Here is a 13,064-nt window from a genome sequence, read left to right on the forward strand (position 1 = left end):
CATTGAATAAATAGTACAGTTATTAAAGTTCCAGAAGTAGGTTAAACTACCCTAGAATAAAGAATATTCTAGACACAGACTAAAAATCTTAGAAACTAGTTTTGAAAGAATTAAGCTGATCTGCAGATAATATGACTGCCTGCCAGAACAAAGTTTAACACTCTTTAAATAAAAACAACAAAATTCATTACACACACACACACACACACACACACACACACACACACTGTCCACACCAAATTTCAATACTCAGCAAGGTAAAATTCACAATGCCTGGCAACCCACAAAATTACTATGCAGGTGAAGAAGCAGGAAAATGTAACCCATAATCAAGAGGAAAACAGTCAACAGAATCAGAACTAGAAGTAAAAGCGATGATGAAAATAACAGAAAATAACTTTAAAACAGCTATTTTAAGTATTATAAGTATGCTCAGGGATTCAAAGGAAAGCATGAACATAATGAGGAAACCAATGTAAGCTATAAAAAGAGCTAAAAGGAATTGCTAGAGAAAAAAAAAAAACAGAACGTCCGAGGGGCACCTGGGTGGCTCAGTCAGTTGAGCATCTGACTCTTGATTTCAGCTCATGTCATGATCTCAAGGTTTGTGGGATGGAGCCCCATGACAGGGGGATCTCCACACAGTGCAGAGACTGCTTGGGATTCTCTCTCCTCTCTCTCTCTCTGCCCCACCCACTGCTCACACTTGCTTGCTCTCTCTCAAAATAAACAAATAAACTTAAAAAAAAAAAAGAACATCTGAAATGAACATTTAACTGAATGAGAATAACAGCAGATTACATACTGCAATAGAAAAAAGATAGTCTGGAAGACATTACTTGAAACTCTCTGAAATGAAGCTCAGGGAGGGGGAAAAAAGGATGAAAAACCAATAAACAGAGCCTCAGTGACTTGTCACCCAATGTCAAGTTATCTAATATATATGTAACTGCAGTCAGTCCTATGGGAAAACGTGGGGAGGGGGGCTGAAAAAATATATGTAGAAATATTTGGCCAGAATTTTCCCAAATGTTATGAAAACTATAAACTTAGTTCTAGAGCAACCAGAGAAAAGAGACAAATTTAGAGGAACAAAGATAATGAATACCATGGACTTTTTTGTCAGAATCAAGATTAAGTCATAGACAAATTGCTAAAATAAAAATAACCTGCTAACCTAGAAATCTATATCCAATGAAATTAACTTTCAGAACTGGAGGCAAAAATGAACTTTTTCAGGCAAAAAATGTTGAGGGAATTTGGTAACAGCAAATTTGCACTTCAAATACATGTTAAAGAAAGTGCCAGCTGTTGGTGGGAATGCAAATTGGTGCAGCCGCTCTGGAAAGCAGTGTGGAGGTTCCTCAGAAAATTAAAAATAGACCTACCCTATGACCCAGCAATAGCACTGCTAGGAATTTACCCAAGGGATACAGGAGTACTGATGCATAAGGGCACTTGTACCCCAATGTTTATAGCAGCACTCTCAACAATAGCCAAATGATGGAAAGAGCCTAAATGTCCATCAACTGATGAATGGATAAAGAAATTGTGGTTTATATACACAATGGAATACTACGTGGCAATGAGAAAGAATGAAATATGGCCCTTTGTAGCAACGTGGATGGAACTGGAGAGTGTGATGCTAAGTGAAATAAGCCATACAGAGAAAGACAGATACCATATGTTTTCACTCTTATGTGGATCCTGAGAAACTTAACAGAAACCCATGGGGGAGGGGAAGGAAAAAAAAAAAAAAGAGGTTAGAGTGGGAGAGAGCCAAAGCATAAGAGACTGTTAAAAAATGAGAGCAAACTGAGGGTTGATGGGGGGTGGGAGGGAGGGGAGGGTGGGTGATGGGTATTGAGGAGGGCACCTGTTGGGATGAGCACTGGATGTTGTATGGAAACCAATTTGACAATAAATTTCATATATTGGAAAAAAAAAAAAAAGAAAGTGCCAGACCCAAGTGACATACTGGTGAATTCTATCAAACACTTAAAAAAGAAAGATACGAATGCTGCACAAACTATTATATAAAATAAAGAAGGGAGGAAAACTTTTTTTTAACATAATTTATTGTCAAATTGGCTTACATACAGTGTGTAAAGTGTGCTCTTGGTTTTGGGGGAAGGTTCCTGTGGTTCATTGCTTACATAAAACACCCAGTGCTCATCCCAACATGTGCCCTCCTCAATGCCCATCACCCATTTTCTCCTCTCCCCTTAACCCCTCATCAACCCTCAGTTTGTTCTCTATATTTAAGAGTCTCTTATGGTTTGCCTCCCACCCTCTCTGTTTTTAACTATTTTTTCCCCCTTCCATTCCCCCATGGTCTTCTGTTAAGTTTCTCAAGATCCACATCTGAGTGTAAACATATGATATCTGTCTTTCTCTGACTGACTTATTTCACTTAGCATAATACCTTCCAGTTCCATCCACATTGCTGCAAATGGCATGATTTCCTTACTAATTTTCTAAGGCTGTATTAACTTGATATCAAATCCAAACAAAGATGCTACAAGAAAAGAAAACTATAGGCAAATATCGTAGACACAAAAATTCTTTACTATGCAAAACCAATCAGTCAAATTCACCATACTGCAAAATTTAAAAATCCATGATTATCTTGATAAGATACAGAAGATGTAGTTGTCAATTCAACACTCCAAGCAAACTAGGTATAGAAGGGGAGTGTCCTCAACCTGATAAAAGCATCTTCAAAAACATACAACTAACATCATGCCTAATGGGGAAAGATTTAATGCTTCTCCAGTTGAGAAACAAGGCAAAGACATATACTTTCATCATTTCTATTTAACACTGTATAAGAGGTCTTAGCCATTTTAATAAGGTATAAAATGGGAAAAAAGGGATACCAATTGGAAAAGAAGGTATAAATTTGTCTTTATCCACAGATAATGTTTGTCTATACAGAAAAATTTAAAGACCCTGCAAAAAAGCTACTGGAACTAATAAATGATTTTAGAGAGGTCACAGGATTTGATTTGATATACTAGAATCAATAAAATTTTGATGATAGTAAAAAGAAAAAAAACTGTAAAATGAAAAAATTTTATATACCACTTACAATGGCATCCAAAAATATGAAACATCTAGGGATAAATTTAACAAATTATCAATAACACTTATTCAATAAAAACTACAAAATATTCCTAAGATAAATGAAAGAAGACTAAACAGATACAGAATGCTCATGAACTATAAAACTCAATATTATTAAGATGAAATTCTTCAGTGAAACCAAGTAAAGAAAACTTCATTTTTAAAATAAAGCCAGGGGGTGCCTGGTGGCTCAGTCACTTGAGTGTCTGACTCGTACTTTCTGGCTCAGGTCATATTCTCACGGTTGGTAAAATCAAGCCCCCAGTTGGGCTTTGCACTAACAGTGTGTAGCCTGCTTGGGATTCTCTCTCTCTCCCTCTCTCTCTGCCCCTTCCCCATTCATGCTGTCTCTACCTCAAAATAAATAAATAAAGTTTTAAAAAAGCATACATATAAAATAAATAAATAAAAATAAAATAAAGCCAGAAGGCCAGAAGTGGGAGCTCTCACACCTTACCACTCCTTGTGGATTGCAGACTCAAAAAGGAAGAGAGGTACCCTGCATTCCTAACAGGAAGAAGCCTATACTTTACTGCCTAGCAGGAGGAAGACATATTTTCTCCTTGCCAGGAAACAGGCTAGCTAATGAGAGACTATCACAACTTAGCCAATGAAAAGCCACTACACTTAGCTCCTCCCAACTTCCCCTTTTCTCTATGGGGAAAAACAAAAACAAAAACAAAAACTCCTGTCTTTTGTCTTCTAGTCTTGCCTATGGTTTTGCCATAGCTTGCATGTCCTGAAATGAGATTTTCTGCTATTCCCAAAGAAACCCATTTTTGCTGGTAAAATAACTGACAATTTTTTTCAAATTTTTATTTAAATTCTACTTAGTTAATATACAGTGCAATATTGGTTTCAGGAGTAGACTTCAGTCATTCATCACTTGCACACAACACCCAGTGTTTATCACAAGTGCCCTCCTAATACCCATCACACATCTAGCCCATCCCCCCCCACCTCCCTCCATCAACCCTCAGTTTGTTCTCTATTTTTAAGAGTCTCTTATGGTTAGTTACCCTCTCTTTTTTTTTTTTCTTTTCCCCCCTCCCATATGTTCATCTGTTTTGTTTCTTAAATTCCACATATGAGTGAAATCATATGGTATTTGTCTTTCTCTGATTTTGCTCAGCATAATACACTCTAGCTCCATCCACATCATTGCAAATGGCAAGATTTCATCCTTCTTGATGGCTGAGTAATGTTCCATTGTGTGTATATACACCACATCTTCTTTATCCATTCATCAGTTGATGGACACTTGGGCCCTTTCCATATTTTGGCTATTATTAATAATGCTGCTATAAACATAGGGGTTCATGTACCCTTTTGAATCTGTGTTTTGTATCTGTTGGGTAAATACCTAGTAGTGTAATTGCTGGGTCGTAGGGTTATTCTATTTTTCACTTTTTGAAGACCCTCCATACTGTTTTCCAGAGTGGCTATGCCAGTTTGGATTCCCACCAACAGTGTAAGAGGATACTCCTTTCTCCACATCCTCACCAACACCTGTTGTTTCTTGTGTTAATTTTAGCCATTCTGACAGGTGTGAGGTGGTATCTCATCATGGTTTCAATTTGTATTTCCCTGGTGATGAGTGATATTAAGCATCTTTTCATGTGCCTGTTAGCCATCTGGATGTCTTCTTTGGAAAAGTGTCTATTCATGTCTTCTGCCCATTTCTTCACTGGATTATTTGTTTTTTGGGTGTTGAGTTTGGTAAGTTCTTTCAAGATTTTGGATACTAACCCTTCATCAGATATGTAGCTTGCAAATATCTTCTCCCATTACATAGGCTGCCTTTTAGTTTTGTTGATTATTTCCTTTGCTGTGCAGACACTTTTTATCTTGATGAGGTCCCAACAGTTTCTGTTTGCTTTTGTTTCCCTTGCCTTTGGCAAGATGTCTAGTAAGAAGTTGCTGCAGCTGAAGTCAAAGAGATTCCTGCCTGTTTTCTCCTTTAGCATTATGATAGTTTCCTGTCTCATATTTAGGTCTTTCATTCATTTTGAATTTATTTTTGTGTATGGTGTAAGAAAGTAGTCAAGTTTCATTCTTCTACATGTTTCTGTCCAGTTTTCCCAACACAATTTGTTAAAGAGAGTGTCTTTTGGATATTCTTTCCAGCTCTGTCGAAGATTAGTTGACCATATAGTTGTGTGTCCATTTCTGGGTTTTCTATTCTGTTCCATTGATCTACGTGTCTGGGTTTTGTTTTTTGGTTTTTTTGCTAATACCATACTGTCTTGATGACTGCAGCTTTGTAATATAGCTTGAAGTCCTTAATCGTGATGCCTCCAGCTTTGCTTTTCTTTCTCAGAATTGCTTTGGCTATTCAGGGTCTTTTGTGGTTCCATACAAATGTTAGCGTTGTTTGTTCTAGCTCTGTGGAAAATGCTGTTTGGTATTTTGCTATTTGGCATTGCATTAAATGTGTAGATTGCTTTGGGTAGTACAGATATTTTAACAATGTTTGTTCTTCCTATCCATGAGCATGGAATTCATTTCCATTTCTTTGTGTCTTCTTCAATTTCCTTCATAAGTGTTCTACAGTTTTCAGAGTACAGACCATCTACCTCTTTGGTTAGGTTTATTTCTAGATATCTTACGGGTTTTGGTGCAATTGTAAATGGGATCGATTCCTTGATTTCTTTTTCTGCTGCTTCATTATTGGTGTATAGAAATGCAACCAATTTCTGTACATTGATTTTATATCCTGTGACTTTGCTGGATTCATGTGTTAGTTCTAGCAATTTCTTGGTGGATTCTTTGGGTTTTTCGACATAGAGGATCATGTCATCCACAAATAGTGAAAGTTTGACTTCTTCCTTGCCAATTTGGATGCCTTTTATTTCTTTGTGTCATCTGATTGCTGAGGCTAAAACTTCCAGTACTATGTTAAATAGTAGTGGTGAGAGTAGACACCCCTGTCTTGTTCCTTACAGTGAAGGAAAGCTCTGTTTTTCCCCATTGAAGATGATACTAGCTGTGTATATGGCCTTTATGATGTTGAGGAATATTCTATCTATCCCTACTTTGTTGAGAGTTTTTATCAAGAATGGATGCTGTATTTTGTCAAATGATTTTTCTGCATCTATTGACAGGATCATATGGTTCTTATCCTTTCTTTTATTACTGTGTTGTGTCACGTTGATTGATCTGCAAATATTGAACCACCCCCGCAACCCAGAAATAAGTCCCACTTGATCATGGTGAATAATTCTTTTAATGTACTGTCAGATTCAATTTGTTAATATCTTGTTGATAATTTTTGCATGCATGTTCATCGAGGATATTGGCCTGTAATTCTCCTTTGAGTGGGGTCTTTGTCTGGTTTTGGAATCAAGGTAATGCTAGCCTCATAGAAGGAAATGGAAGTTTTTCTTCCATTTCTATTTTTCGAAACAATTTGGGAAGAATAGGCATTAACTCTTCATTAAATGTTTGGTAGAATTCCTCTGGGAAGCCATCTAGCCCTGGACTTTTGTTTGTTGGAATATTTTTTATTATTGATTCAATTTCTTTGCTGGCTATGGGTCTGTTCAAATTTCTATTTCTGTTTCAGTTTTGGTAGTTTTTATGTTTCTAAGAATTTGTCCATTTCTTCCAGATTATCAAGTTTTTTGCACATAATTTTTCATAATATTCTCTTATTATTATTTGTATTTCTGTGGTGTTGATCATGATCTCTCCTCTTTTATTTGTGACTTTATTTTGGGGGGTCCTTTCTCTTTTCTTTTTGATAAGTCTGGCTAGGGGCTGTCAATTTTATTAATTCTTTCAAAGAACCAGCTCTTAGTTTTGTTGATCTGTTCTGGGGGTTTTTGTTGTTGTTGTTTCTATATCATTTATTTCTGCTTTAATCTTTATAATTTCCCTTCTTCTTCTGGCTTTAGGCTTTATTTGCTATTCCTTTTCTAGCTCCTTTAGGTGTAAGATGAGGTTGTGTATTTGAGACTTTTCTTGTTCCTTGAGGTAGACCTGTATTGCAATATACCTCCCTCTTATGGCTGCCTTTGCTGCATCCCAAAGGTTTTGGACTTGACAGTTTAAAAAAATTTTTTAATGTTTATTCATTTTTTGAGGGGGGTGTGAGGGACATAGAGAGGGGGAGACACAGAATCCAAAACAGGCTCCAGGCTCTAAGCTGTCAGCACAGAGCCCAATGCAGGGCCCAAACCTATGAACCAAGCTGAAGTCGGACGCTTAACCGACTGAGCCACCCAGGCACCCCCAGACTTGACAGTTTTATTTTATTATTTGGTGTGTGTGTGTGTGTGTGTGTGTGTGTGTGTGTGTTCAGGTATAGAATTTAGTGATTCATCAGTTACATACAACACACAGTGCTCATCCCAACAAGTGCCCTCCTTAATGCCCACTGCCCATTTAGCCCATCCCCCCACACAACACCCCACCAGCAACCTTCAGTTTGTTCTCTTGACAGTTTTATTTTTAAGGCTAATGCTTCTCAAAATGATCCATAAATTAAATGCAATCTCAACAATACTTCAATACTAAACTTGATTTTTATAGTAGTTGATAAGCCAATTAAAAATGTATACACATATGTAAAGGATCTAAATGGCAAACCAATACTCATGTAATACCATAGAGTTGGAGGGCTTATTCTACCTGATTTCTAGACTTTCTGTAAAGCTACTATAATCAAGACAGTGTGATATTGGCACAAGAAGAGACATATAGCTTAACAGAACAGAATAGAGAGACTAGAAATTGACCCACATTTATAGGGTCAGTGGATTTTCAACAAAGCTGCTAAGGTAATTCAGTGGAGAAAGAATATCCTTTTCAAAAACAAGTCCTGGAATAACTGGATATTCATGTGAGAAAAATGAATCTCAGCTTTTACTTTAACCATACACAAAAACTAAAAGTGTATCATAAACCAAAACACAAAAGCTGAAGCTATAAAACTTCTAAAATAGGGTTCCTGGGTGGCTCAGTTAAGCATCCAACTTTGGCTCAGGTCATGATCTCACAGTTCGTGAGTTTGAGCCCCACGTTGGGCTCTCGACTGTCAGCATAGAGCCTGCTTCAGATCCTCTGTCCTCCCCTCTCTCTGCCTCTCCCATACTGGTTCTTTCTCTACCTCTCCCAAAATAATAAATAAGCTTTAAAAAAAAAACCCTCTAAAATAAACCAAAAGAAATTATTGCAGCTTTAGGGGTAGCCAATTATATTTTTAGAGAGGACATAGAGCATAAAATCCAAAAATTAAAATTTGGTAGGTGAACTTGATCAAAATGGAGAACATCTGCTCTTCAGAAGATAGCATTCAGAAAATGACAAGCTAAGCCACAAACTTGGAAAAAATAATCGCAATACATCAGTCTGACCAAGGACTTGTATCCAGCATATATAAAGGGCTTTTTAACTCAATAGTAAGTTAAATAACCCAATTTAAAAAAATGGGAAAAGATTTTAACATATACTTCATAAAAGAAGATATACGAGTGGCCAATAAGAATATAGAGAGATGCTCAACATCATTGCTCATCAAAGAAACACAAAATAAAACTCTAGTGATATACCATAGCACACCTATTAAAATCACTAAACGGGAAAAGACTGATAACACCGAGTGCTGATGGGACGTGGAGCAACTGAAATTCTCCTACATTGCTGGCAGCAATGTAAATGGTACAACTACTCAAAAAGCGTGGCATTTTCTTAACTAATTAAATATATATTTACATTATGACCCAGCAATTTTACTCCTAGAAATTTGCCTAAAAGGAATGAAAACATAAGTCCACTCAAAGACTTGTACACTAATGTTCATAGCAGCTTTATTCATAATATCCCCAAAGTGGGGAAGCTAAATGTCCACCAACGAATGAATAGGTAAACAAACTGTGGTAAAGCCATACAATGGAATACGACTAATCAATAAAAAGGAATGAACTTTAATACATGCAAAAATGTGGAGGAATCTCTAAACAATTATACTGAGTGAAGCCAGACTCAAAAGACTACGTCTATGTACTGTACAACTGCATTTATGTGAAATGGCAAAACTTACATAGAGTGACAGAGAGTGGGAATGACTAGGAAAAGGATAGTTTGAGAGTGATGGAAATGTTCTATATCTTGATCATGATGGTAGTTACATGGGTACGTGTAGTTGTCAAAATTCATTGAACTACATGTATACTTAAAATGAGTGCTGGGGTGCCTGGGTGGCTCAGTCAGTTAAGCATCACACTGTGGCTCAGGTCATGATCTCACGGTTCATGAATTCGAGCCCTGTATCGGGCTCTGTGATGACAGCTCAGAGTCTGGAGCCTGCTTCAGATTCTGTGTCTCCCTGTTTCTCTGCCCCTTCCCTGCTCATGCTCCATCTCTCTGTCTCTCTCAAAAATAAATAGTGAACATTTAAAACAAATTTTTTAATGAGTGCATTTTATTATATATAAATTATACTTCAGTAAAAATTATTTTATGTTTTTAAATGTTTATTCATTTTTGAGAGAAAGACAGAGACAGAGTGTGAGTGGAGGAGGGGCAGAGAGAGAGGGAGACACAATCTGAAGCAAGCAAGCTCCAGGCTCTGAGCTCTCAGCACAGAGCCTGATGCAGGGCTTAAACTCACAAACCACAAGATCATCACCTGAGCCAAAGTTGGATGCTTAAACAACTGAGCCACCCAGGTGCCCCAGTAAAAATTATTCTAAGAAAGAAAGAGAGAGGGGTTCCTGGGTGGCTCAGTGGATTAAGCTTCCCACTCCTGGTTTCAGCTCAGGTCATGATCTTGTGGTTCATGAGTTTGAGCCCTGCATCAGGCTGTGTGCTGGTGGCACGGAGCCTGCTTGGGGATTCTCTCTCTCTCTCTCTCTCTCTCTCTCTCTCTCAAAATAAATAAACAAAAAAGGAAGGAAGGAAGGAAGGAAGGAAGGAAGGAAGGAAGGAAGGAAGGAAGGAAAGAAAGAAAGAAAGAAAGAAAGAAAGAAAGAAAGAAAGAAAGAAAGAAAGAAAAAGAAAGGAAAGAAAGACAGTGCAAGCAAGCTAGACTATACCAATTCAGTAACACTCTGTGACAGCCATGTGACAATTTCAAGAAAGGACAATCTGAGCCCACTGTGGATATTTGAGACTGATCCTGGGAGGGAAAAGCTTCTGGTGGCCACATGCTCGTTGTGTGGAGAAATCTCTTAAGCCCCAGAGAGGCTGAAGTAGAAGGTAGAGGCCAAAGCGGAGGTGCAGGCTGTTCTGACCCTCTGGTTCTTGGCTCTTGCAAGGTCTACTAATAACAAACCCCTTTCCTTTGATCTGTTAAATTTTAAACTATTTTGGTTGCATTTCTGTCATTGCCCATCAGTTTTTTGTCGGAAAAGAACACTGAGCTTTGAAGAGAGCACATCCTAGACTCCAGGCTGGTTCATATCTAGTGGCCCACTGGGAAGGACTATGGGGGTGGGCATGGGGGAGGTAGGCAGCTCTTGCCTCTGGTTTGTAAATACAGACCTGATTGGGAAAATGACCTTTTGGCCAGTGCCTGGCATTTCTAGGAAAGGAGATAAAGGAAGAAAAAACAACACAAGCCCTGATCAGGAGCAATTAAGGAGCAACCAGGGAGCTTCACTCTGGATTCCCTGCTGGCTGTAGTTGGAACACAGCTGTACACTCCCTTTCCAGCCTTTCCCAGCCCCTGCAGAGCTCCCTGTGTGGCCCTATGTGGCACTCCTTGACCTACCTGACTTTTCCTCCTGCCGTCCCCAAGTTACCCCTCTCCTCAGGTAAGCTACCTTACCACTCCAGAAGTTATTTAAGATAGCCTGAGAACAGACAGAACCAGGGCTAGAAAGAACCAACAGTTGTTGAGCCATGCAACTGTTTTTCACATGCACGAGCTCATTGACTTTGTACCATCGCCTACCTTCCTACAGTTACCCAGCCAAGAGCCCTGGGCTCCCCCTGCCCAACACAGGAAGGGGCCTGCTACATTGATGTTCAGGATTTTTACCAGTGGTAACTCACCTGTGTCTAGAGTTCTGTCATTAGGTACTTTATCTCATTCTAATTTCGCAGTGTTGGTTGTGAAAAGCAATGCCTACTGAACTAATGAGGAAACCAGTTCAGAGAGGTCAAGGGATGGCCCGGAACTGAGCCACACAGAACTGAGTGGCAGTGGATCCTACTCTAGGGTGACCGCCTTTCTCGTACATTCCTCTACCTCCCTGTTGTGTGATAGAGATGGGAGATGTACAGTTCAAAGCAGGAAAATCCCTTCTGGTTAGATACCTGATAGGTCAAGCATACCTGACATTAAGCCCCTCCCCCGCTTAGGAGCCAGGAGCCCTGGGGAAAATCCCTTCTCTCCTTTGATCATATTTCCTTCACTGTGAACAAGATCAACAGCTTCCAGGCTAAGTGTCATAAGTCCTTTCCGCGATGGACTAATGAGTAAATAGTTTAGGCTTTGTGGGCTATAAGGTCTCTGTAGCAACTACTCAATTCTGTCCTTGAAGCCTGAGTGCAGCCACAGACAATTCTTACCTGAATGAACATGATTGTGTTCCAATAAAATTTTATTTATGGACACTGAAATTTAAATTTCATATAATTTTCATGTATCAAAACTACTGTTCTTTTCACTTTCTTTCAATCATTTAAAGATGTTAAAGCCATCATTAGCTCATCCAGCTGTACAACATCAGGTGGCAAGCGGGATTTGGCCCCCCGCCCTAGGCTACAAAAGTTTGTCAGGTGCCTGGGTTCACTCCCACCCCCAGCCCCCCCGACCCTCCTTCCGCCCCCACCCCCACCCCCGGCAGAGGCACTTTGGAACCAGCCAGGCGCTGGGCTGCTTCCGGGCCCCTAACACCCAGGCTGTGCAGTCCTACTATGGCTGACCCTCGGCTGGCACCCAGTCCGCGCCCTGGAGGGCCAGCCCCCACTCAGCTCGCAGTGCGCACTCACCCAGGGTCCCTGCGCACAGCAGGGAGCAGATGGCGAACTTCATCGTCCGCTGCAGGAATACGACACTGACGCGGGCTCCGGGAGCCGAGGCAGGCTTTACCTGACCCTCCCCAGGGGGAGCGGATCCGCCTCCCCGGAAGGGTTCACCTTTTGGGCAGATCGTCCTCGCCACACCCCCGACCAGCCCCAGCCCTCCGCAGGGCTAGAGGGCCGCAAACTCGAGCCACGCTCCTGCCGACCCGCGGCCACTCCTTCCGCCCACCTCCCGGAGCTGCTAGACCGCACCTCTCTCGCGGGATAGGGGTCCGCATGCTGGAGGTGCAAGCGGAAGCAACCTCGGAGCCCGCTGGACTGGCCGCCTTCACAGAGGGAGAAGGCAGGTGATCGGCTGGGTCCCAGGTGAGTTACTAGGACCTAAGTTCCCTGACTCTCGGCCTTCGTCTAGCCATGCAGCTCTTAAATGTTTGGAAAACACAGACCCCAGAGGAATTGGGGGCAGTGCACAGGATACACAGGCTCCAGAGGAATGGGGGGCAGTCCACAGAATGAAACCTGGAAACTCTTCCCCCAGGAAAGCATGCGCACACAGACACACAATGTTCTGAACATCATTTTCAGGCATCTTCAGGCTCTTCCTCTTCAGTCGCCCACTCCGGACGCCTCCCGGAACCCCTCCCCCCCAAAAAAGACACGGTTCCCTGCAACCCTCTCCTGACGGCTGAGGTCAGGCAAAGCGCTGAACCTTTGGGCTGCTTCTAGTTGGTTCTGCAGCCTGCCTCCCAGTCCTGAAGTCGGTGAGCTTCTCTTAGGGAAAGTTTAGATGCAGTTTTAACAACTTTTGCTGAAGTACAATAAATATACGTAAAACTTCACACATCCTAAATGTACAGCTTGATGAAATATGACCAGGTGAACACATCTGTATAACCAGCACCCACATCAGGAAACAGAACGTTCACAGAGCAGAGATGGCCCTCTGGTGCTTCTTCCAGTTGCTT

The 13,064-nt window shown here is 40.6% G+C and overlaps 1 protein-coding gene across 1 annotated transcript in view; it reads right to left on the reverse strand.

Annotated features, from left to right (window-relative positions):
* Positions 1 to 12,236, reverse strand: part of LOC109259326 (inhibitor of carbonic anhydrase-like) — a 63,030-nt gene extending 50,794 nt beyond the window's left edge. Inside the window, exon 1 of the mRNA XM_019436891.2 lies at positions 12,067 to 12,236. Coding sequence (XP_019292436.2) covers positions 12,067 to 12,109 — 43 coding nt within the window. The 5' untranslated portion in view covers positions 12,110 to 12,236. The remainder of the gene's footprint in view (positions 1 to 12,066) is intronic.
* Between the last annotated feature and the right edge of the window lie 828 nt (positions 12,237 to 13,064).

The sequence above is a fragment of the Panthera pardus genome, unplaced genomic scaffold (genome assembly GCF_024362965.1).
Source record: "Panthera pardus isolate Hobbes unplaced genomic scaffold, ASM2436296v1 HiC_scaffold_16, whole genome shotgun sequence".
NCBI lineage: Eukaryota > Metazoa > Chordata > Mammalia > Carnivora > Felidae > Panthera > Panthera pardus.